This window comes from Mauremys reevesii, linkage group 16 (genome assembly GCF_016161935.1).
Source record: "Mauremys reevesii isolate NIE-2019 linkage group 16, ASM1616193v1, whole genome shotgun sequence".
Classification (NCBI taxonomy): Eukaryota; Metazoa; Chordata; order Testudines; family Geoemydidae; genus Mauremys; species Mauremys reevesii.
The window spans coordinates 26332264-26359143 of NC_052638.1; the positions used below are offsets into that span (position 1 = coordinate 26332264).

The 26880-nt window shown below is 37.0% G+C and overlaps 1 protein-coding gene across 4 annotated transcripts in view; it reads right to left on the minus strand.

Moving 5' to 3' along the window:
- The window catches only part of LOC120384350 (transcription initiation factor TFIID subunit 4-like), a 195573-nt gene that overhangs the window by 31536 nt on the left and 137157 nt on the right, over nt 1–26880 (minus strand). For all 4 annotated transcript variants that reach the window (XM_039502951.1, XM_039502949.1, XM_039502950.1 and 1 more), the window contains one exon: nt 25856–25978. In XM_039502951.1, coding sequence (XP_039358885.1) covers nt 25856–25978 — 123 coding nt within the window. The remainder of the gene's footprint in view (nt 1–25855; nt 25979–26880) is intronic.

A 26880-nucleotide genomic window follows, 5' to 3' on the forward strand; every position in this document is an offset into this window, starting at 1 on the left:
AACTTATTCTTGAAAATATAAGCAGCTTTTTTTTTTAAAAGGGTAGTGAATAAGGTGGCTTCTGATTACCGAAAGTACAGAACATGCTCAGTCAGAGAGGTAATCAAAATACAGTGCTCTTCCATCATCGCACAAAAAGCAAACAATGTACTGAATCAACACCTATGTCAATTTTAAAAAAATAATTTTCTATAACAGAAATAAAAGAATTGGTTAAAACATGGCAATACTGGGCCATTTGCTCCCCTTTTAAGCAAAAAGTCTAAATGTGACCAATCTCCATAGTAAGTTTCTCTTTCATATGTGGAGGAAATCACAGGCTATGAAAACCTAATGATAAGCGCCAAAAATTGAGTAAAGTAGTAACTCACTGAACCCCTTCCAGGCAACTGCAGTGGGTAACTCAAATGTACGTAAACATGCAGCAAGTCTTTTGCAATGAGAGAGGGAGCTTATAGACTCACCATATTTTGAAATAGCTTCTGTTCTCTTTGCTAGGAAACTCCTCCTAAACCTCAATGTTCCTAGTACTATGGAAATTAATAAAAACAAATCAAAATATATTTTAAAAATAATTTAAAACATCCTCTCTAAAAATGAAACAGATCAGAACAAAAAAGGGCTCCAACTCATTCTTAGCATGCTCTGCAGAGATAGCAAGTTACTGTCACAGACGAAAGGACAGCACCATCATATGTAATAATTTGGCTTCTTCCCTTATTCTTCCCACATTTGCAAAGACAACACCTCCATGTTTGCCATTTGTTGATCTTTCACAAATTTTCCTAGTGGCAACAATTTTCTGTTGTAACATGGTAAGGCATCAAACCAGTCAGAGACTTTATAGCCAGCACTGAGGATTTGGGGGCTGGATTTGTAACAAGTTGCTGTGTTGTTGTTTTTTGTTACTCTGTGGTTTACAAGATACAAGAGCATAAGTTTCATAGAATGAGCCAGCACTGTCAGAATAAGCATCTTGGCTTTGCATTTATTTTTTATTAATGGTTCAATTTTGCCTGAAAGTTTATATTGTAGTGGGAGACCTTTATCCTGTCACAATACAATACTCTATTGCCATTATGCCTTAAATATAGCACAAAATGAAGAAAAGTACATTAAATAATTTTGAAAAGACTAATCCACATATCTGAAGTATAAATCTGTTGACTAAACAAATGTTCTGGGAAGTTATAAATGTTGCTTGCCATTTAAATTGGTATTCCAAGCCTATTATTTAAATGTTGTTACACCAGCCAATCTAATATGATGCTTCACAAGTGCATGGAAAAGTTAAAATAATTTGTCAGCATAGATATATCTGAGTTCATCTAAAAAAATGTGAGCAGCTACATAGCTACAGAATAATTATGTTTTTCCAAATCATGTTTGTGGACCTGGATACTAACTCCCAGACACTGTGTGCAAAGAAAAATGGGAACAACAGACTGAAGTTGGGATTGATTTACTTCATTAGCTGGGATTACAAGTTTAACTTACAAACCAGAGGTCAAAATTTCTCATTAACAAGGGGGCCATGAATTGCTGCAGGGCTTGGTTCAAGAGGAGACCACTCTTATTACTAACTACACATTTCAATCTGTCTTTGATGTTCTCCTTCTACCCTCCTCCCTTTTATTTTTTGGCAGAGGAGTTGATTTTAATTGTAGCTATACAACACAGCTCAGTTTGCCTGAGAGCCAGCCTCCACATCTGCAGTGAGTGCAGTTCTAGTGATATTGGGTGCAGTCCATAGCTTAGGGCTAATTTTAATGGCTCCCCTTTTCATACAAGGCTCAGATTGTTTTCCACGTGATTCCTGTTAATTTAGCTGCAGGAAAGGGCATCAGTTTTCCTTGTGAGTTTCTGATCCATACTCCTAAACTAGGTGAAATGTATTAAAAGAAGAGAAATGATCACAAAACGAGAGCTTCAATGTTCTACTAACTTCTTAAACAGAAAAACCAAATAATCACATTTCTTTAGCACTCTACACAGAAAATAAAGGTTTAAACAGTCTATTTTTATGTGTGTTTGTGTTTTGAAAAACCTTTCATTTGTGAAACACTGAAATGAAGCTCTTGATATACTTATGGTTTCTAAATAATGCTAAGGGTTAAAAAAAGGAAAAAAGGTATTAAACATCTGCATTCTATAGATTACACAAAATCTCTGGATTCAAACTAAGATTTCACAATACTTACCTTACATGAAACAGCCGTGTTTACAAATAAGACTTCTATGTATGATGTCAGCAGATGGTGTAGTGTACCACAAAATAATAAAATGTTTAATGTATATTTTTGAAGAACAGCAATTAAAAAACTGAAAACACTCAAAGGTCAAGTCCTCTCATACAGCTAAAAAGTTGTCAGTCTATAGGACATAATACAAGATTTAATATCTTCAAGTAGAGGTGCCATTGATAAAGGTTAAACTATTAAAATCTTTATATACTATACATATTGTGTATCAAACTGGCTTGAGTAATCAAACCGATGTTCCATTCTACTTTAAACATCACAAAATTGAAAGAGCTATAGTTGAAATTAAGTTTGTGTATATAATATTCAATTCTAAGCAGTAAGAAATGACACAGATGCCTGAAAGTCATTTTAACAAAAAACAACACAACAAAAAAACCAAACCCCAATATGATGGCAACCTGTTAAATACTCTACATAATTTGAATGCACAAAAACAAATGTTAATAGTAAGAGTTACTCTAATAAATACTAATATACCTCTAGATATGTAGTATTAGTTTCAATTTCAGTGTCTCACCTTTGTTTACATATACCTATTTTGACTGCAGCAAAGAGATACTACTTCTACCTTCATACTTATTTATTATTAATAATGAAAGACAGCTTTGCACATGATGAATTCATACAGGGTAATGATGAAAAACCCGAAGGTGAAAATACAGGAAAAATTAGGATGATTATTTTCACTTAGAACTAAATGCACATTACTGATTATTCCAATAGACAAAAATCTCCTGTACTGTGTGTACCATTTTCTGCTAGACCAGATTTGGCTGCAAATGTAGCATTGCAGTTACACAGATCAATCACTCTCTTTAGTCATTTATATTAATAGTTACTGTTAATACTTAATTTCCCAACACTCTCCAACTGCCTTAAACAAAAACATTAATTAAAATATAAGCTATGAATTCACATCCTGAACTATCTGAATATTAACTTCTTCTGGTGCTGAGGTAAGTCCTCTTTTCTGCTAGTTTGTAACTAATCTGACTGCTGGAACTTTGTAAAGATCCTTTGTTTGCTTCAGGATGTAAAAGTTAGTGTGAGACAAGGGTAGGCAGTCTTGGTTGGCTATCAGTTTCATTCCTTTTGGCAGCATAGGTCAAGTCACTGGCCATGACTTCCAGTCACCTTTACAAAATCTGCTAAAGCATCAGTTATGTCTTATCAACACAGGGTGCAATGGCTACCTTTAAGTTTCAACAGGGGGTTATCTTAACAACTAGACATCTTTAAAAGGTCATTATTGCAGTCTAATTTCAAACTGGCACTGAAATGAAGGGTTGTCTTTGTGTGGGATTAATTTAAAAACCTCAGGATTTGATGTCAGTGGGAAATAACCAGCGTGGGACTCATAATGCTGCCTTCTCCTGCTTCTGGCCAGCGCCTAAGGCTAATTTCTTAGGAGATGAAAACTATGACAAGCCCTTCAGTTAAGCTGAAAGCAGGCAGCAGTCCAGTAACACCCACAGGCCTTAGAGGCATCCTGTGACCCCCTTAGAAAAGTCACATTCACTTTGCTCTTGAGAAAGGAAAAATAATGCTGGAGGCATTTTGTTTTAAACCATGTGAAATAAGGAAATGTGAGGATGTGAAAATGAAGTGAAAAAAGTTAGAATTCATTTCCTCCCTTTGCAATGGCTTAGAAGCAAAACTGGTTCATTTTGAAAGAGTGTAAAAATCTGATACATTCACCAGTAGACAGTGACTACAAAATGCTTAAGGTAAAATATGTAAATATGTAAAATAATCTCTTGAAAACCATCTTCTTTTGTGCTTGAAAGCATTTTGTAAAAGCATCTTTATTTCTTAGTAGCATTAATAGAGAGAAACAAGTTACTTTCTGGCAAAACAATAACAACAAAATTAAAAATATTAAAAACAGATTTTGAAATAAATCTTCACTGAGATAAAGGGGAAGAAAAATAATTTACAACTTCCTTATACTTCTGCTGCCCTTTTAGTATAAATCTGAATAATAAAGTAACATGTAAATTACAGTTTCAAATTTTTTAAAAGGGTTATTTTAACTCTTATAGACTTAAAACAAATCTAACCTGCCAAGTCTCCACTCTCATTTCATTCTAAAACTGTGCCTTTTTTTTTTAAACTGTTAAGACTTTCAGCTCAGACTGGGTTTTTATCTCATGGCACAGCAGATCCAACCTAATTTCCTCTTTAATATGACCAAGGTCTACACAAATGTATGTTCAGAGTTAGTTTATTATTTGGCTAAGCACTGTTAATCTTGTTCCAAAATACTCTTTCATTGATAAAATATTGTATCTTGAAAATCTATTAAGAATACTGAAATAAAAGTATATAAATACTTATAGCATTTTATTCTTTAGACTACATTCTCTTGAAATGTCTCCATATTATCATAATGGAGTGACAGAGAATTAATTAACATGATTATAATTCACAGAAAATCTGTTTCATTCCAGTTGAAGTTTCAACCCATAAAAATGAACTCTTCGCATAAAAACAAAGTAGCCTTGAATTTATTATTATTTTTATTTTTTAAGGGAAGGAAGGGAACTGGGGGGAGAGAGGGTAAAAGCAAAAAGAAAGGTAAAAGGTGGTGGCCAGCTATCAGAATACATCACAAGGGACTAATCTCTCTGGGATAGGAAAATGGTGGTGTAGCACTAGTATGGAAAAATTCAGACTGCATCAGATCTCAACAAATTAACGTTAAGCCTTGACTAAATACACTTACGTAAATTAAAGGGAAAATAAATGCAAGTGCTAGTATTTTTATGGTTATATTTAAACATGGTGGAACTCGGAGACCTTATAAGTCTTATAAACAGTATCTAGAATTTTTTTCGGGGGGAGGGGTTGGTTGTTTTTAACAAAGACTTGTAGGAGTTTTGCAAACACATGTTTGTAGAGTGCCTAACACAAAGGGACCCATTCTTGGTTGGTCCTTAGGCACTACCATCATAAACATTAATAATAAAAGAAGTAATAAATAATAATCTTTATGCACCTAACAGGTGCTTTCACCCCTATATTTTATGGTGGGAAGCAGAGATAACCATCATCACCATATATGAGTCTTCTCAACCCTCCAAAATCCTTAGTACAAGAAATCATCATTAGAAGGACAAGGGAGGTGGACAAAGATGATTGTCATGTAATTGATAATAATGACCAAGGATCACCTCCAAAACCCTCCCCGTTGCTTCAGTCAGATGACATATAGCGTCAGAAGTGCTGGATAGCATCCAGGGAACGGAGCAAAAGGAACCAATGTAACATTCAGCTCTGATATTTCTCCACTTTTACCCATTCACCATATTTCACTGCAACCAAACTTGGGGGGAAGATACTACTAAACATAATGTAATTAAATTTCCACCTGATCTGCTGCAGATTCTTCAGCCCTCTTACTGTAATCAATTTAGAGAGAGTATGAATCTTGAAAGGTTCTGGGTCCTGTCCAAATTATGGATCTTCAGTGTTTGATAGATTAAAACTTCACACAAATGGGTTTATGCCTCTTCTAGTTCACACAGTTATGGCTAGTGGGCTAAAAATATCATCTGCCTGCCCTGTTTTGGGACACAGGCATTTGTACAAGTTACACCATCATTCATGTGACAGTTGTCTGTCTGCTTTATTATTCTGTGCCAATGATAACGAAATGTTTACAAGATTCTGGTTCTCTGAAGTAGTTAGAGAGCAGGATTCTTATGAAATTGCCGGCATACAAAGAAAGAGCAGACAGACACCGTAGGTGAAGAAAAGGGATTACTAAGCACTTGCATTATTGCTTCACAACATGGCTTGCATATCTAATAAGAACAGTTACGTAATACTTCCCTGTGTGTGTTCCTTAACTCCCCTTTGCTAGATTATTATAGGGAGCTCTGAATTCAGGCATAGAGAAGCTCCATGTACTGTAGGAACAACAAACATCCCAAGTACATGGTGACATGGACCCTTTTCCATCCTGAGAGAGAGAGGGAGAAACGCGCGAGTTGATGGCCGAGCCAGCACAACTAAACAATTTGTTCCTGTGATCCTATTTATCTCAATTTACCAGCTTTTTTTTTTTTTTAAAACAGAGATTGAGGGCTAGTCCACACTACTGCAGTAAATCGGCACAGCGGCACTGATGCAGCTGCGCCACTGTAGCATGTCTGGTGAAGACACGATATGCCGATGGGAGTGTGCGCTACAGTTGGTATAATTACTCCAGCTCAATAAGAGGCGGAAGCTGTGTGAGCAGAAGAGTGTCTCCCTGCGGACATAGCACGGTGTGGACACTGCTTTAAGTCGATGTAACTTGCATTGCTTGGGGGGTGGCTTTTACACACTCTTGAGTGACATAAGTTACATCGACTTAAGTGGTAGTGTAGACTAAACCTTGGTCTCTTAACTATTACTAGGATAGTGTTGGGTAAGTTGTTAATTGTTAAAGAGTTACATGAAAAAGAAAACTGTTCTGTTTCTTCTATACTGTGCGTGCAGAGAGAATGATTACAGATGAAAATGTCTTAACAGAGAAAGAAAAATACTGTTACCAAGATAATTCAACAAATGCAAATTCAGCTCTCTGCGGTGTCTCTTAGTAGTTCAATCTCACATCTCAATAAAAAGTCGTACAAAACCACCTTAGTAACAAGGAAGTGGCTGAGAGTTAAATTATTTCTTGCAGAACATTGGTTTGCTCTGGAGGTCTCCCACTGAAGTACTGAACAACCAGGCCTGACCCTGCTTGGCTCATGAGTTCTCTTCCCAAAGCAGTTAACCCCCCCCCCCAATGTTATAGATTATAACAATTAACGCAACTAATACCACATTAGGTGTAACACTGTAAAATTTTGGTCATTTCATAAAACCTCCACACTATGTATTTGAGATTTTTCATTGTAAAGATAAAATTAACACATACATTAGATTTTGAGTTGATTTTTCCATTTCAAACTGTAGAGACTCCACATGTGGCTATGCAATATTTCCAGGCAAAACTGGCACATTCATTTATAGGAAAAAATCTCCTAAGTATTGTTCCACCTTACAAGATATTTTACAATTTTAAGCTTTACATAATTTTAAGTTAATTGTCTGACATCATATCTGAATATATATTTAAAGCCTGACAATATGACATCTGCCTTCCCAAGCATTAACAAAAGGAATCTATTATTACATTACACGTTAAAATATTTTTAAAATAATAAATAGTAATAGTAACCATATTTACAATTTGGATTTCAACCTGCTCTGATAACTTCTCTGTTGAGGTGACAAATGGCAGTACCTGAATTCATTAAGGCCTGATTAATTATGCTGCTTTTTTACAAAAGGAAGAAAGACTTCAATCAGAAGAGGTAACCTTCTACAGTATCTGTGCAGCAGTACATCAGAAATCAACCCCAAGATTCATACATCTTCCACTTGATTAGCAAACTCTTAGTGATTACTTCTCAATTATCTATTGCATAAGTCAGCTAAACTGAAGCTGATTAGACAACTAAAGCAGGAGTCTAAGATCCAATACCTTGCTGTTCTAGTTAACAGAAATGTTACAAGAAAGCTGACAAAGTACTGACTACTGTTTCTTACTCTCTCCAGTCTACTCGGCACAATCTGGCTGAATCTCAGAATTACATTTCCCCAATTTAGCATAGGCCTCTCGTGGGAGCCAAATGAGTTGGAGACTTCTACGTGGATGAGAAAAGATATTTTATTCTAGAAGCCTAATCCCAACCAATTATAGCCAAAATTTAAATCTTTCTTGTTTGTGGAAATGATTTCCTTAAATTTTTGAACTCATGTATCATTAAAATATTCCTTTCTTCTGAAAAGTGTGCATCACTAGAAATAACTCAATACCCATAATGTGCATAATTTCTCATGTCTATCATACGCACATATTACTCTGGTATGGTATCATTTTACAAAGTGGTCCTCAACTCGGCTACCCAAGTTACAGAAATGCCATGTCTTTGTGCAGAAAATATCTCCTCTAACAGTAATGTCATACTGTCACTCACTCAGTCTTACGCTTGTTAACATGCAAAGGCAAATGCAACCAATAGCATCATGGTACAAGATAAGAATCCAGATAAAGAAGTCTAAAATACAGGACGCATAATCAAGCTGAGTGTGGAAAACCAGTCAATGGGTTTTTTAGTTGATTGTCCCAATGTCAAAAATTAGTAGTCAACATTCCTTTAAACAGAAATAAAGGGACAAGGAATTTTTGAAAATATTTCACACAAGCATTGGATATGAATAGCAAAGGCAAAGGGATAAGCACAGAAGATAAGATTACCCATAGAAGCAGAGCCACAGTGACAATGGAAGAATTCACATCACCTTGGACTACACTGAAAGTGGTGTTCTCCCTGGGTTAGCATTGGCTCTGATGCAGTTAGTATATATACCAAAAGACACGCTTTGGGGAAACATTTTACAAATATATAGTTTGGGATATCACTTTGTTATGTAGATAATTCCCAAAGTGTCTCTCTCTCTCTCCAGGCTTAGGTTTCATGTGCTTAAAGTTGGGCACATGCTCTAAATGCTCTGCTGCAGTAGGGCCTTTAATGAATTTGCTATACCTATAGATCTGTCTGAGATCCATGAGGGTATGACTAGAAATTTATTGAGACTGTATCCTAGGAAGATATATAAATATGCTGATTGGTTAGGTTTGGTCAGGTGCAAGGGAAGTTTTACTCCCTCAGGTCTCTGATAATGAATCATGAATGAACAAATCATGACTCTGGTGGTGTGGACCTGGACAGAGCTGACTATATGATCAGGTGCCAATTGTGGTTAGGACAAAAAAGTAACTAAAAATGTTGCCAGCCTGCCAGCCGTCCCTTTCACATTCTGACCTGGTAATCATAATACCGCTGTGGTGACCTCCATATTGTAATATGGCACCATGTTCCACAACGGGGAGCCCATGCAGCAGATTCGCTGCCTTCAGCTTGTACAGAAGGAAACAGCACAGTCATGAAGGGTGGGAAGTGGGAGTTCAGTCTACCTTCTATTTCACTTTCTACAGTGGTTGCCAATTTACATGTGTGTGGAGTAAGATTAGGGCTTTAATTTTAAAGTTTAAAAACCTAAAGGAGGATAGTTCCAATTTTCATAATGACCTTTTGTCACCCTATTTAGGACTGTGCCCTCTTAATGGGAGAGAATAAGGCTTTTGGTTCAATCTGGGTCCTAGCTAGTGTATATTTTTGACTCTGCAGCCTGTGCTTCCAGAACGCTTGGCCTTCCAACTTTAAAAGTACCATGGAACTGGCCTGTCATGGCCAAGATTTTTCTATTTGCTAAAGTTTTCTCTCTCTTTAAATACTTACTGTCATCTATTTATCAAAGTGCAATAGGGTTCCATGACAAATAGGCACCATATAAATAAAATGTATTATTATCCTGAGCTAGAGTCTGCAAATATATGTTAGCAAAATCCTGACAAACATTAACAGAAAAACCTGTTTGTTTACCTCTGAAGGAAATTAGTGGCACTTTTGTATTTAGTCAGCCGTCCAGAATTTTACCCCTTATTGGCATGCAGTCAGTTCACCCTTCAGTACTTCATCAGTATGGGCCATCTTCCATATGTGAGTCTAGAGTGGTTAATCCATATTAAGGGGCAGTCCAGAATAAGAATATGAGTTAAATGAGGGTTATAGAATAGCTTGGTCCCTTGCTCGCAGACGTTTTGTGTAAGAAAGCCTTCAGTAATAATACTGTAGTTTTAAAATAAACAGTTTTGAGATGACCCAAGGGCTTGGCCACAGTACAACACACTGCCACAAGGGAGACCCCAAGAGCAGTAAAAGCATGTCACTGATTTGAATCAGAAACTAAAGCAATATGAATTTTGTTGTTCTGGAATTATTTTGGAAGGTGCTCATACTCAAGTTCACTTTGGGCTTTAAAAAATAACTTAAATATGCAACCTTTATATTTTCTGACAAACACATGTAAAAGTTATTCTTTAAGTTTGCTTATAGCCCAGCCAAATAGGGATCTGAGTCCGAGCTCTTTTTACCATTCATCTCAGGCTGGGAATATGCAAAATGACTGGGTGAAAGGAAGCCACTCATTATGCTCTTTAGCTACTGCTTTTGGCTGACGTCAGAATTGGAGGTGACAGGCCCTGGCGGGAGTGGCATCTCTGACCCTTAAAACATGGTTGGTTTATGATTGTTTATGCAATACAGCTCCTGAATACCTGGGACACTGAAAATCTGAGAAGGAGATAATATGCAGAAAGGATTAAAGTCTGAGAAGAACACTACAGTCTATTTTAAAACTCATATTGGCACTACCCATCTATCAGGAAAATGTCAGGAAGCGAAGCCCTATGGAGGGAGGAAAGATAGGCACATATGTGCAAAGGTGACTACTTGAAAACAGAGGTGGGGTGGCAAAATAAGCCCCCTCTGTTGTTCTTAGAATGGTTTACCTGTGTGCATTTATGGTTATGGACTTATACATGTCTTGCAGAAAAAGAAATAAGATATTATTTTCTCACCAAGTGGACTAACCATGGAGACTATATTCATCCTAAGAACTCATTTTCTCAATTCATTTTAGACAGTTTGTAAACATGTTAAAGCAAAAAAAAATCAGTTTGATATAAAAAATTTCTGGGAATAAAAATTGTGAAATATCAAAGATATTAGAGAAAAGATTATTTTATAAATAGTATCTCTTACGATGTGTTTATTTTCCTATTTAAAGTCTCATCTTTGTTTTATCTAGACAAAAATCTGATTTGCACAAAGGAAAACAGTCTAAATGAAGGATACACATGGAACTGTGTAAGTAGTCTTTAAAATATTTAATACAAATTTAAGGTGAAATTGGCTATCAAATTACAGACGTGTCTTTTTAAATAGAGTGTAATAAAATATTTAAATAAGTTTACAATGTTTTATCCTCAGCTAGTCTCTAGACTCCTTTTCACAATTATTTCTCAAAGTTCAAGTGGGTAAAAAAGATATCAGAATTTGTCTAAAATTTTAAAATTAAGGATTTTATCAAAATATTTGAGCAAGGAGATTGTCTTTTGTTTTTTGCAAATCTTTGGAATGCATATGTTTTTAGCCCAGACACATAAATATATTATCTGTAATTTGTGGTGGTGAAGAAATCTTCAAAACCTTTTGGATTTAGTAATTGGCTCAACCAATTTGCTAAGACCACTCAATCAGTTAGATAAATTTCTATAATGATTTCACTATTTAATTTGTCCATCTACAAGTTCTTATTGTCAACATGAATTACTCTATATATGCTGCAATTCCCCTGTCAAGACAAAGTGCGACAGTTGTAGTGTTCTGTTAACATGACATGCTTTTCTTATATCTATTGTCATGATGATATGGTACAGTCAGCCAGAAGTGTTCCATTATCAAGATTTAGAAGAAGAATTCAAACTGAAGGGTAGACTTCAAAGTAGGTAGGTAAAACTATTTATTTACACACTCTCTCTCTCTAGTTTGGTGTCAATTCTGAACAAGTTCTCCATGATATGTAGTCATTTATGCAACTGGAGTGTAAGCTGCTTAAGGAGGATTAATCTGATACAGCTTGATTTGTCTATTTTACTTGATGTTCATTCTAACCACACAGAATTCAGGTAGCTTTGCCTTGAGAGGGAGAAAGTACAGGTGGAAGATGCTGTTAGTGTGTTTTTCTGGATAAAGTGATACCACAACACGCAGAACAAAAATCAAGACATTTTGATCTGTTCACAAAGCAGGTAGCCAAAGATATCAGGTGCAATGAGGTATTAAACAGTTCAGAAAGTTTTAAATTATGATTTCCTGTCTGTTGTGTGAGATAGCCCAAGTTATTTGGGAAAACTTTCCTTTGCCCACATTGTCCTGCATCTGATTTGTAATATACCTCTAACTGAAGTGGACTCCATTAAATATACATCCTGCTTTTAAATTAAACAGCAATGTCTCTAAATATACAGTTAAACTAAGTAACTAAAAATTTGATTAGTAACCTATAGTGGGTTCTTGTTTATAGGCTCATCCTATGTGGAAAGGATTAGGGGTGAAGTCATTATTTAGTTGAGGAGCGAAAAACCATTCTGCAGAACCTACATTTTGAGTAACATTTCCACAATGAGAATTTTTGCTTTCCTTTTCACCCAACTGCTTCCTCCGCACAATTTAATACATTTTTCCACAACAATATGTAGTAATTAAGCAACATGAAGATGAGAAACAAGGTGGCTCCCAAACTTTTTTCCCTTGGGCATCTGACTAGATGTCCCGGACCCTTTTCATTTCCGGTACTTTGGAATACTCCTGCCAGTGTGGAAATGCCCCCTGCTAGCATGATCTCTTGCACTGTCATGTTGTGTGGAGGACACCATTTTGAGAAAAAAATTGCATCCTCCATGTAGCAAAACAATTCCAGCGCTGGCTCAAGGGACGGACCCCTGCATAATCCACAGCAGATCCCTTGGTTCCGGGAACCCCACCTTGGGAACCACTGACTTAGACCATTGGGTATGAAAAAACATTTTGATTATCACTTGGATTAATTACGGTAGTTTAATAAAAAGATAGCACAAGCCCTTTTAAAAGTTGTATGTGATGCACAGTTACTTGCCTCTTGCTATAGCGATTATTTGAAAATCCCCAATTTCACTCCAAACTCATCTGTAGATCACAAATTTTGAACAATTAACTGGAGTACACTAGCTAAAATAAATATGGTGAAGAATACCAGCTTATGAGCCATAAAACCTTTGGGTATTCAAAGCTGATATTTGGAAGTTTAGAGTCGTTCCACTACATTATTAAGAAGATGTCTATTGAATCAGTAATAAAAATTTTAAGGTTCTTAAGTTTTCCCAAGGGGGAGGGGGGAACATATATTATATATGCTTCATAATTAGTAACTTTTTGCTGCAAATTGACCAGATGCCTGTGATTTCTTAACTTACAGAGTAGATGCTTTATATTATTTGACCATGCAGAGCTAGAGGAAATATTCTATAGAAATGGAAGTTGCTTTAGAATCACTACTTTAAAAAATCCTTTACTTATGGTCTCATGGGAGATAATCACAGGGGTGAGATTCTGTGGCCTGCGTTGTGCAGGAGGCCAGACTAGAAGATCATAGTGGTCCCTTCTGACCTTAAAGTCTATGAGTCTAAGTCTCTAGAGTACAATTTTAATCTCGGGTGAAACTTGAAGAGTTCACTAACATAATTTATGATTGTTTTAACAATGATTCTGCCATGAACAAATGGGTGAGGGTTGAGGAAGTCTGCTGATCTAGCATGGAATCAAAGACAACACTTTGTAATTCTTCCTGTCTATAAGCAGGAGCAGCCAACGAACATGCCCAGTTCAAAGTAAAATCAGCTGTTGATTTTGCATTTAGTAATATCAATTAGATTTCTTGATTAAAATCTTCAATAACTTATTCAAGATTTAGATAGAAAGCAATTCTTACAGCAGATAAGGGAATGCACTTAGATATTCACCTTTTAGATTCTTTCAATATTTTAGTTTCAGAAATCATACTCCCTGAGTCAGAGTATACTGCTGAAGAAATTAGGAAGTTATTATCAAACAAGTGGTAGGAGATACCTTCAGGTTTGCAGAGAGACATAGGGCATTTCTGTTTGGATGTAAAACTTCAGCTACCAGGTGGGATGGAAATGTGCAGAATGCCATATCTTTGTACAATGATGGAGTGGGGAAAGAAGATATAGATTAGCCAAGGATGACATTTTTCTTTGTATTTTCTTCTAAAAAGACATTTTACCCCTTATTTTAAACTTGTGTTCTTTTAGAATTCTTCCAGTGCTGGATCTGAACCAGTGAAGATATCTTGTGAAATTAGAAGAATGTAAAAAAGCCTCCTCTCTTCTTACATCCTCCAGAATTATCTGCACAGCTCACAAAAATACTAAGAACATTACTTACAGTTCTTATATAGATGTTCCTTCTGTTATTAAAGTAAGGTAAAAGCTCAATTTAACAAGAACATAAAAGTGAGCTCTGAAAGTTATGGTTATAACTGGGGCTAATAAGAACTGAAGAGAATTTTTTCTCAGCCAGAGCTCTACCAAAAAGCAAGGACTAATGGCTGTCAACTTTTCCCAAGAAGAAAAAGTTGAGAGAAAGAGCTTCTTCAAGCTCAATCAAGGAAAGCAAAAGCAGTCTTCTGAACCTGCATTTGCTGGTATTTATGAAGAATTGTTAGCAAAGAACACACAATTAATGTTGACTTTTGGAGAGCCAGACATTTTACGTATTTTCTATGTCCATCAGAACTGCAGGTGCATACTGCTTTGTAAAAACATTCCTTATAAATCTCTAACTGCAATAGGAAAAAGGTAACAAAGAAGATTAAAACTGAGACAAGCCCAAATCTCTTAAGGAGACAGACAGCTAGGTGACTTCTTTTACATCTTGGGAAGAAGCATCACAGATCAGTGATAAAGCCTAGGAAGAAAAAAATCCTCTGCTAACACCTATTCTATACGGAAAGTAAGACTGCAGTGCTGCTATCTTTTTGATCAAGAGAAGAAATCCCACGCCAATGACTTTTTCCCGTCAGAATGCTTGTCCTTTTTAATGTTACATGAGAGCACCAGCCTGAGTTTCCCTCCCCTCAGAGCTAGTACCACTACCAGTGATTAGAGATGCTGGTCTGCCTAGGGGTACTCACATCTTTGGCCGAAGCTGTTTAACCTGTTATGTTCCCTTTACTTTCTACCTCCTTCTTTGGAGATTGGAACTTTGCCTTTTTATGGGTCCTGCACTCTGCTGGTTCTGTTAACTGAGCTTTCTTTAAACTGTTCAGTAAATGGCCCACTGTAGAGAAATGCAGCTTCGTACAGCATCTCACTGTTCTTGTCCTGGCTCTGCAAGAGATTGATATGTTCAGCAAAGCATGGGAAATACGTCTTATCTGCTGATTTTGGCATGAACAGCCACCATTTCCATGCGCTATGGATAATGTTTGTGATGTCTTCCACTTTCTCAAATACAGCTGTAGGAAAATATTATGGTTCTATTAGAAGTCATACATTCTCCCCTCCCCAGCAGCACCACTAAAAATAGCTGTGTCCATCACAGGCTTGAGAGCCTGAGCCACAACATCTTCACAGCTATTTTTAGTATGATAGCACGAGCACCGCTAGCACAAGTCTGTCAGCCTGGGCTGGAAGAATCCCTCCCAGATGCAGTGTAGTCATAGCCATAGAGGCTAAGTCTCAGTTACTTGGGCTCCGAAGTGACTTAGGGCCTGTCTATACACAGAGATTGCACTGATTTAACTTAAATCATTGAGTTAAACTGGTGCACTTTTGTGTGTGTGGACTCTCTTATATCAGTTTAGCTTGTGCTGAGCTAAATAAACAGATATAAACCAGGTTGAAACTTATATAGTTGCATCAGTTTAACTAAAGCAATATAAAATCACACCTATACTGAAACTAGTACACTTCTGTGTAAACCAGACCTTAGTTTCTTTTGGATATAAGACAAACTCCCAAATCACTGAGACACTTATGAAAATATTACCCTTTGTGTTTATTGTAAATCTCTTCTCTAAACCTTCTTAAGTCTATTTTTAACTCTCAGTCCTAATAGACAGAGAAAAGGTTCCTGAAGTTTTCCCAATTTTTTCTCCTTGTCCAGTTCACTTTTTGACCCTCCTATTCCCCTCTGTTGTCAATATTTTTCTCTATTTTAAAATACATGACAAGGTCGGGGAGTTGTGATTTCCTGTAGTGGCTGATGTCTGTCCCTCCAACTATACCACCCCTGCAGCAACTGGCCACAAGCCTTAACTCAAAGGCAGGCAGTAACTAAGCAACTAATAAATAAGGAGTACACCACTAAAGTAAACAATACACTAGCTATAATTAGTTAGCACAGACAAGCTGCTGGTGGTACATGGCTCCCTGGGTTCCCTCAGGCCCTCCCCAGTCCAACTCTACCACAGAATCCCTTTAACCAGCATATTCCTGTTTGACTCCAGGCAAAACAAAAATAAAAAAACATTTTTCCCAGTCACTCACTAGAAGGGACTGTGTAACAAAAGGACATCGATATAAAGAAATCACAATTACAATTTTTTAAATTATTTTTAAAATAAAATAAATTGCTTACAGTAATTTGAAACACAATCTGAATGACAGCCCAAACCTATACTCAACATATAATAATGCTGCTGCCGAGTTCTCACTGACAAATAACATGAGACTTCACTAAAATATGCCTTCTTTCCATTCTCACCAACAGAACCAGCTTTTACCAATGTGAAAAAATAGAACTGAGGTATTTGCTTAAATAAAATCAGTTTTGGCTTTTAGACTAGCAGAAACTGCCTTCACACACAATAGTAAAAGCAAAAAAATTTACAGGAATACATACACCCTGGTCCTACAAAAACTTAACGTATGTGACTATTTTATTCCCTATGAGTAGTCTTGACTTCAAAGGGACTAAGTATGTACACAAGTCTTTGGATGATTGAGGCCCAAATGCTTCATTTTTTGCTAACGGGGTAAGACAGGACATTTGTGACAGATTAAAACAGTGGGGAAATTATCACTGGTGAGACATATTCTAGTGTCTAGAGAAGAAAAGAGTTAACAAATGTACATGGACTGTACATATCAATGTATGCAGACTGGGAAGATCCTGATAACACCAAATAGGAACTTCCATTAAAAAAAATAAAACTATAAACATTGCAAAGTTAAGCATTCAATCAGAAAATGCCAAAGTAAAAGGCAGACTATGTATAACCTTAACTCTGCCCCCTTGTGCAAACAGACAAATAATATATATAGTTCCTTAGACACATATGTAACATTTTATCATCACTTTTCATTCTTGATACAGTCCGCACCACACCTTAAATGTGTGTGTGGGGTGAGGAGTGTGTTGTCTGGCTTGCCCAGGGAGGGGGAAGAGAGGCAGGTACTCTACTGAAGAAGCAAAGGGGGCGACACTAACTCATCACCCAGGGACCGGAAGGGCAGGGAGTTGATAATGGGAATCGTCTATTATATTTTGATTGACTTACACTTATAAGTTTTCTCTTATCTAAGATATATATGTAAATAATTCTGGCACCTCCAATGTACAATCCATTCAGCAGGATATTTTTGTTTTCCTTTGGAGACAGATACTCACAAGGGGCTTCACAAAGAAATCACTTTCAGAGCTGTATTAACAATTTAAAAAAAAATCTTTTCTTGATTCACTATCTCTCTTATGAACCATTATACCTAAATTTGTATTTTTCATTTAAACTATTAAACTATTTTAACAAAGTTTAAATGTCACTTTCTTTAAAACTTTTGTTAAAATTAGTGTGCTTATTGAGCAACAGAAACAAAATTACTCCAAAAAGATTCACTTACAACACGAAAGAAGAACTTGGAGCACTTTCAGCCCTCAACTTTATCCTTGGCAGATATTGTGAAACCAAGCTCTGAAGAGGCAACGTGTTTACTGACAGAATGGTCAAAAATGTATGGTACCAGTATGGACAAGAGAAACTTCAGAGTTAAATAAAGGTTTGATCAAAATCCTATGACAATACTAAGATAGTGTTGCTGGACTAAGGATGGCTCAGACTTACTAAGCACTTGAGGGCTAAATAAGGTGAAGTCTGCCAGCACCACAAATCAATGACAACAGACCACCTCAGAACAACATCTTTGAAAATTGGGACAGGGCCTGGATCTGGAAGAGATGTTTAACTGCATCCACTAAGTGCTCTCCCAAGTTGTAAGAGAGGAAGACATTCAAAATTAAGGTATGGTCCTGGCAGAAGTGGGCAGGGGATCAAGAAAACAATGAAAGACATCAGTCTTAGTTTAGATGCTCCTGTATTATGATTTCTAAGATCTTAAACAGGGAGCAATTTTGACCAGAACAAAGCTTCCTATAACGAAGGATCTGATTTACTACATGCTGATTGTACCACTGAAGCCATAGGCGGCCCAGTTACATTTGATGATATTCTTTTTAACACTTCAGGGGATCTTGTATTCCAGCTGTATATTTTCTTCAATCCAGATGCTGAATAACTGCAGAAATATACAATGGGTAAGACAGGAATTCTTAAGTGAGATGCTGCCATCTCCAATTTGTTAGTCAAGGTTCCCTCTGCCTTTTCATCAAAAGAATATCATAAGATGACATTCAAATGTAGTGAAATGGATAAGAATTTGGAACAGGCCACAACAAAAAGATCCACTTTAGGAGCATCAAGGCAGGCTTCTTGGGAGACTGCAGGTATCTCAGGTAGGTAGATGATATTTTTAAGGGTGAGCTCATTATTTCAATAGGTCTTCATTATATTTTAGATAATGGAAAGTCCAAGAGAGTCTTGAATTGAGTTGATAACCCTTGTAAAGGAGATAATCCCCATGCTGAGATTGTGAAAAGAGCCTAGGGGCATTAGGGCATCCAATCAAACTGGATTTTAAAACACCCAGTTTCCTTAAGAACCTTTCAAAATCCCAGTCTCAGAAAATGTATTTTTTAGCTAGAAGGAAAAAGTAGATGAGTCCAGCCCACTAGGTCCATTTTAACATCAAAAGAGATGGCAGGGAGAAGGGGAACAAAATCCACCTGATGGTGCTGGCCTAACACTGCCTCTTCTGGAGAAGCATCTATAGGAGAGACCTTGACATGAGGATATACACCTAAACCTCTTCTTCCCTGTTAATGTGCAATCCTTTCTGGCACAGAGGAGGACTATAAACACTTTTTCCAAACACACCCAAATATTTTATTAGATATATAGCGGTACTAAAAGTATGCCTTGAGAAAAATATTTGAGCAGCATAGAAAGAAATCCTCAAATGGTCTGCTTCTGGGTGTTAGGTCAACTCCTTTCTGCAGTCAGTTGGGAACAACTACCGTTGCCATCTCCAAGAGAAGCAGCAGCCAGATTTGTCTTGGCCAATAAGGGGAAATTATTAAGATCACTGAACCTCTGTCAGAGTATTTTGTGTTACACAGCTCAAAGGAATACACACAGTACGCAAACCTGTTCTGCCAGTGAAAAAAGAATGCTTTCGCTGGCACAGAGCCACACTATATTCTTGCATAGCAGGCTGACTTACTTCCTCCTCCTCTTCTTTTTTTGTTTTTGCTGTCAACAGAGATACATGCAAAATTATTCTATTGCCTCTTGACTCACTGCTTATATCAGAGGGATATACATAATAATTCAACCTGTTTGCAGCGGGTGTAGGAAAATATTCCAGATGATTTTAGTCTCAGTGTAGCCTAATTCATTAACAATGCTGCAGTTAAACAGAACAGTCTGTCATGTCTAATGTTTCCACTGCCTTTTATTGCAGACAGTGTCTACGGAAATGCATCAACATACTGATTGTGAATCTTGTTTCATACAGTAAAAATAGGATATTGGTTTTAATAAAAATCTATTTCAGGGGTTAAAATCCAGTTTGGACTTAAACCTGGTAAACAAGAATTCAGCCTGGGAGTCCTTTTTATTATTGTTAATTTATATATTTTTTAAATTTATCACAGGAATGACAAAAATGTGAACTTGCTAGTTAGGGGAACATCTGGACAATGTTGTAAATAGCTTTGATTTTCAAACAGATATTTGCAATAGATTTTGTCCACACTGTGGACCAATTTTTTTTAAATTTATTTAAACCAGTGTTTCCCAAACTTGGGACACCGCTTGTGTAGGGAAAACCCCTGGCGGGCCAGTTTGTTTACCTAACCCAGCCGCAGGTTTGGCTGATTGCGGCTCCCACTGGCCGCGATTCGCTGCTCCAGGCCAATGGGGGCAGCGGGAAGCGGCGCGGGCTGAGGGACATCCTGGCCGCCGCTTCCAGTAGCTCCCATTACGCCTTCAGAATACTCAAGTTTATCTAGTGTAAAGAATTCTTAGTCTCAATTATTTTTAAATACTTCTTGCCCATACTTTTAAAAATACATTTATTTACAAAAATCTAATGATGCAGTAAGGTAAGGGACTATAAAGAACAAAGTAAAAACTGCTCATTAGAACAGGAAACACAAGGGCACTTGATCTTGCACTGTTGCAAAATTACTCTGTTCCAAAGAGTAAAATGTATAGCCTAATGCGGCAAGGAGTAGAAATTGCATGGGTTGCATGAAATATGACCTCCTCCTAACAAAAGAAGAAGACTGAGTATTGGTGCTAATCCTTCAAAATCTGTCAGCAGCCTTAACACCGATTGTGAGATTCTATTGACTTATCTGCAGATCTTGTAGGGGTGGATCGTGCTGTTCTTGAGTGGCTTTTTTTTGAGAAAATCCAAAGGGTTGTTGTGGACAACTGCTCCTCTGTGACAAGGTTTGTCCCTCCAGATACCACAGGGGGCTATCTTGTCATTCTTCCTATTCAAAGAGTGTAGAAAAGCCTTTGGGGGAGTCTGTGAGGAGCCATGTTCTGCAATGCATTCAGTATACTAATGAAAAACAGCTTCACTTCTTAATCATGTCTGACCCAGCCAGAACAGAACAAATTACCCAGTATCTAAATGAAGCTGGGGCTTGGATATGACTTAATTTGGACAAGGCAGTGAAAGCTGGTGGAAGGTGGGAGACATCCAGAAGAGCTTATGTTGGCATCCCTACTACAAGGACTGAGCGTTCCATTTGTCACGCGGGTGCATAATTTGGGTGGGTTAGATGCTGGGCTGAATTTATCCTTGCATTACCTCTGAGAGGTAAGGAAGTATTACTAGCCCTATTACACAGATAGAGAACTGAGGCATAGGGAGGTTCAAGCAATTTACCTATGGCCCACAGGAGTCTGTGACAGAATTTGTAAATGAACACGGATCTCCTGAGCCCCAGACCAATGCCTTAACTACAAGCCCATCCTGCTGCACATTTATCACCTTAACATTAGAGTGCTGTAGAGCCCTCTACATGGAGCTGCACTTCGGTACCATTTAGAAGCTAAAGGTGGTGCTGAATGTGGTGCCTTGCTTATTAAGCAGGGTTCCATGCCAAGAGCACATTATCTCAAGTGCTCTGGAATCCACCCTGTCTTCCAAGTGGAACTCACTGTATTGGCTTTAATCCTGTAAAGGTCTAACTGGTTTGGGATCTGGCTCCCTGGAAAGATCACTGCATTCCTCATGTCATACTGCTGCAGCTGAGATCAATAGGGGCACTTCAGCTGGAGTCTCCATTACAATGAGAGAGCTGCTGGTAAGGCATTCTCTGGGAGGGGTCCTTGATCTCTTCAACCAATCTGCCATAGCCTAGGTCTTGTGACCTTCAAGGCAAGCTGTAACTACCCATCTATTGTCACCATCTGGGCAGAAGGCTGGAAGGAGTAAAAGGAGTCTTTTCTATGCATTTAGAATACTTCTTAAACTGACCTAAATCAGCTTTTCTATACATCAAATGTCACCATTTTAGAGTGCAGTAATTTTGGGATCTTCCAGGGCTATATGAGAATCTCTATCCCTGGATGACATGAAAATATGCTTTCTAGTCCTGAAGTGAAACAAGGTATTGGACCTCAACCCTGCTACTGATCCAGGACTTGATACTGAACATTCAGCAATTCAGTTCAGCAATTTTTTTTTTCTGGTAGAGGATGGAGGTCTGCGGTTAGCTTGCTATGGATTTTTAAGATGGTGGCTCTTCCACTATGTTAGAGGTTCTTTTTCTTTATCTCTGCAATGATTGTCTTCAATAAGTGGTGATTCACTGAACTAGCCCTGAAGCTGCTGTTGAAAGATCAGTATTCAAAAAACATCTGTGCCAGCAAGTACCAGGAGAGGGGCCTTCACATGCTGCTTTCACTTGATATTTAAACAAGCTATAATCTCAGATATTTCAAACATATACTTCATACTTACATATTTTGGGACACTAGCTGTCTCTTTTGATGAAGAGCCAAAATGTGTTAATTAATATTACTGCTTAATCTAGACAAATATTGGCACTTAACTTGTGCACTTTCACTCCATGGAATATACAAATTTAGCCCTAGTTTAACTACCTGTACAGGGATGCTCAGACAGATTTTGAATTATTAGAAGCAACTCTTGCAAATTCATCAGGAATTTAGTTATATTTAGTATTTTTCTTAAAGTCCCAGTTCCTGCAATTACATTAGAATCTCTGCTTTATAAAGAAAATCAAGTTTCTAACCCTCATGGTTCCAGAGAAAAGCTTGAAAACATGAACCATACAGGTTCCAAATGAAAAAAGGCAAAACAACCCAAAGTCTATTATTATTAAAATCTTATGATTTTGGGAACACTGACTCATGATTTTTAAACACTTGAGGTTCACAAAACAATAGAAGGATACAAAATTCAAAACTCTGCCACAAAAATTCAAGCCTTCAATCAAAATAATGTTAATATTTTGGATCTAATTTCTTGAAACATCATCAGAAATCATCAGATGAACAAATAAAAAGAACCTACTGAAATGCTCAAGTTCAATTCTCTGAAAGGCATCATACATTCTCTTTTCCCCTTCCCTCTCCTCTTGAATTAAACTACATTAATATAGTAATAAACAGCCTGAATGTTGGTTTGGGCTATGCGCTGCTACAGAGAAGCTGCATTTCTACAGGATCACATAAAGGAAAGAAGACAAGGAAAGGACTAAACACAGAGTGAGTGAAGCATATAGAAAATGAGAAGATAAAGCAACAGAGAACTACAGTGAGTTATCCCAGACAGAATCTAAAAAGGAATATATATTTTTTTATAAATATAACAGAAATTACCCACCAACTCTTGGTTTTATTATCAAACACACATTTTGATAGCAGGTCAGTTCAACGGATTTGTTTCTATTTCATAGCCTTATTTAAAATTACACCACTGACATCAACTGAAGTGTGTAGCGGAGTATTTAAATCAGTTGCTTAAGAAAAAAGAAAACTTATGTTATTACCTATTCTCTCACACAAACACAACTAACATTTCAAGGAATCATAAGTTTAACTTATTTTAAAATTACATCACAATGAATTTGCTTAGTACATTGGAAAATATGTTTATATGGTTCTATTTCTTCAGGATAGGTGGCAATAATTCTTTACGCGGTTTGTGTAATCAAAATCCTTTCATCTCAGCAAAGGTGAAATTATTCCAGTATCTGAAATTGCTTTTTCACAATTATACATATTCTAAATATGAATAATTATGTTAACCAGTATTAATTACCAATGTATTTTCTGGCCCAAGCAGAGAGATGAATCCAAGCAATACTAAATGTCTGTAGTTAGTTCAATTATCATAACTTACTGTAAAATGAAGAGCACTTTCTGCATTACCAGAAGCATCAGATCTTTGCACTAAAGAGCCCTAAATAAATCCTGCTGTTATGCAACATCCACAAAAAATGTTTCCAATGTAAGTACCTTAAAAAACCATGTACACAAACACTGGAAAGAGAGACAAAACTGAAATAACAACTGACAATTGCATTATGTAGAGGGAGAAAAGCTAACTTTGCTATCAATAAGAATTACGTATTTAAATGAACATTCACATCCTTTCTAAATATGATACTTAGCTTCAATAGTAGATTGAATCTTCTCATTGTTTTGAACTTTTAGAAAGTAAAAATTTCAAGTACCGAATGAGGTAACAGCCAAACAACTCATTACAGTCAATGGGATTCCTGTGGCTAAAACGTCACATGATGCTCCTTCTACACTATAAGAGCTGTTATACTCTTTAATATTACTCATTAAGGACTATGTATAGGATTTAACACCTTGTGTGACTGCAGGCCCACAGTTTATGATTATGTGGTCACAAAGGCTGCTCCCTATTTCAGTGGATTTCTACACTCTCGGCAGTATCCGTTAAGCAACTGCCCAATACTAACCCTTTCCATTGGTGAATTCAGATTCCGTCTAGCGCATGTTCCAACAAACACAACCCATAGGTTCTTCATCAGTCGACAGAAGGTTGGAAACTAAAAGATCCTTTGCTGACCACTCAGAAACGGGCCAGTCAAGGACAAAGAGGGTTGTGCGGTAATTATTGAGGCTGAAAAATTCCCCTTATTTCAGCTCCAAATGATCAAGTGAAGAGGAAGTTGTTGCCTCCACCCCACCATATGATTTTTCAACATCAGTGACAGCTGGGGCCTCCCTGACTGCCCTTCTCCATGGCTCAAGGGTATAAAAGACCCATCCTTTAACTCAAGGCTTCATTTTTAAACAGACCTGGTACTGATGGACAATCCCATCCTTCACCCAGATAAGGTTCTTATGGATGTTTCTCCACCTGTATTGTTGTGGTTACTCACACACTGTATTAAATCCATTGAATCGGACAGACGAGACGAGGAGAGGCTGTCATGCACAAAACCCAGATAGATTGTTTAGGGTGGGTTTACACTAAAAATACATGTGCGTCAGAGGACATGGCTGTTCTCCACTGCAGCTGAAATCTGAGTCCATTTCGTAATATAGTATAGATGGAACCTTAACTATCATCAAAACCGAGCAAATACCTTGACACCAGCAAATGTAGCACATCACACAAGGAAGAAGAGCTGAGGGGAAAAAGTTCCCCAAAAGGGAAACCTGTCTATGGGATGCAGCTAGAATGAAGAAAGCCAAATTATTAGTTCAAAATTTGAAAGAAAATGTTGGAATTCTCCTCAGAAGAGCTCTGTGGTAGGAATTAAACCTGCCTGCTGCCGTGCAGGTGGAACTGGCAGCCGGAACTTGAGGGAAATCATAGGCAACAAGGGAATGCCTACCAACAAATCTGGTCCTGCATCCAGGCTGAAGTACTTATTGTAATGGATGTATGCTCTTTAGCACAAAGAAGAATTGTTCTTTCATGCACTTCTGTTCAGATACTCTGTCTGAAGTGCTTCACCAGTGGTTTGAAGCATGTTAAAACATATACGCTGGAACATTCAATGATTTAGCCTGGATCAGTGAGACAGCTGTTCTGTATAGTATACAGTCCTGCCTACACTATAAAAATGGAACTGTGCTTTCACAGTGTGAGGGGGCAGCCATTTTGTAACACAGTTGTAACACAGACTGACCATTACCAACACGATACACAAGCAACCCACACCTCAAGCAACTCCAACTACTTGCTAATGATATTTCTCCCTGACTTGTTCTTTCTTTTCACCTTTCCTGTGTAGGTCACTGGTTGCTCAGCCTGAACCATTAATTTTAAATGCACTCTAAAAACATTTTTAGATAGAGGCTTAAGTCCTTCTGGTTTAATTCTTAATTATTGTCAAAGAAAAATTATATAATGAAAGATGATTCTTGAAAGTTTAAGATAATGGAGATCTCATTTTAGACTAAATTTATTTCACACTGTCGTCTCTGGATTTTGGGTGGTGAAACACATGGAAAATCAAAGAATCTGGGCTCTCTTTTTTTTAATTCAGTATTTTGTATCACCTTTGCCCACATTACATAATCCACTAAGACAACCAACTCTCAGAATCTGTAATTATGATTTGTACTCAGGAGTATTTCACAGTAATTACTAGTGTGTTTCCAAAATAATTGATTTTCACAATAAATTTAATACTATTTGTTGTTGGGGTTTTTTTTACCTCTCCTCCTACGGTAAGTAAGCCAGGTGAATCAAGCTTCCGTTTCTTTCGTTGACCAATAGCTGCCAATGCAGTTAGGTTGGCATCCCTCTGCCTCATCTGTGCTAGTTCTTGTTGCTGCATCTATTACAGGGAAAAATATATAATTTTAAATTTCATTCACATATCAAATGTTACTCTCAGGCCTGATCATGCAAAGTGGTGAAAGTTCAGAGTGTCCAAATGTCTCACGGGATCATGCTGAGTATGGCTATGCCAGATCTTAACAACTCAAACATGCAATGTCAGGGTGAGATTTTCAAAAGTATCACAGTGGCTTAGGTGCACAAATCCCATTGGTTTCCATGAGATCTGTTCTCCAAATCACTGAGCTTCCTTTGAAAATCCCACCCTTAAACACTGGAATTTATTTAATTGGCAAGTAGTATATACTATACATCTCCAGACTATGACTTCTATGAAGGCTATAAGTACAAATAAAAAGCCAAAATTGATCAATAATTCAAACATTTCCTTTCATTTCAAAATCTGAAGTTTATTTTGACCATTTCACCTACACTTAATATTCATTTTAAGAAAGTACTCAAAAATCCCTATATCTGAACATTAGTAAAAGTTTTTTCTGGCAACATGGTAATGAAAAGTTGAATTTCCAATAATTGTAAGGGATTAGGTTTTAGTTAACACCAGATTTAGTCACAGACTGGAGCAAGGAAAGCAACATATTTGATCTACAAGTTACATACTATTTGTTGCAAAAAGGGGAAGAACAGAAAATAGGAAAAAATATGATAGCCTTCTGATGAAAAGGTCAGTTTGTTTTACCCATTACACATTGTGCAATCCCTTTAGAAAGAGTTAATGAGCACAAACATTTTCCACAAACATTTTTCACAGATAAGTGCACAAAAAGTGTAGTGTTAACATTGTACAAAAGCAATTAAAATCATGGGCAATGTAGCACATATATTTTAATTAGACACAATCATTCATGTCTCAGCATTACTTTCACTTTTTTTTTTTTT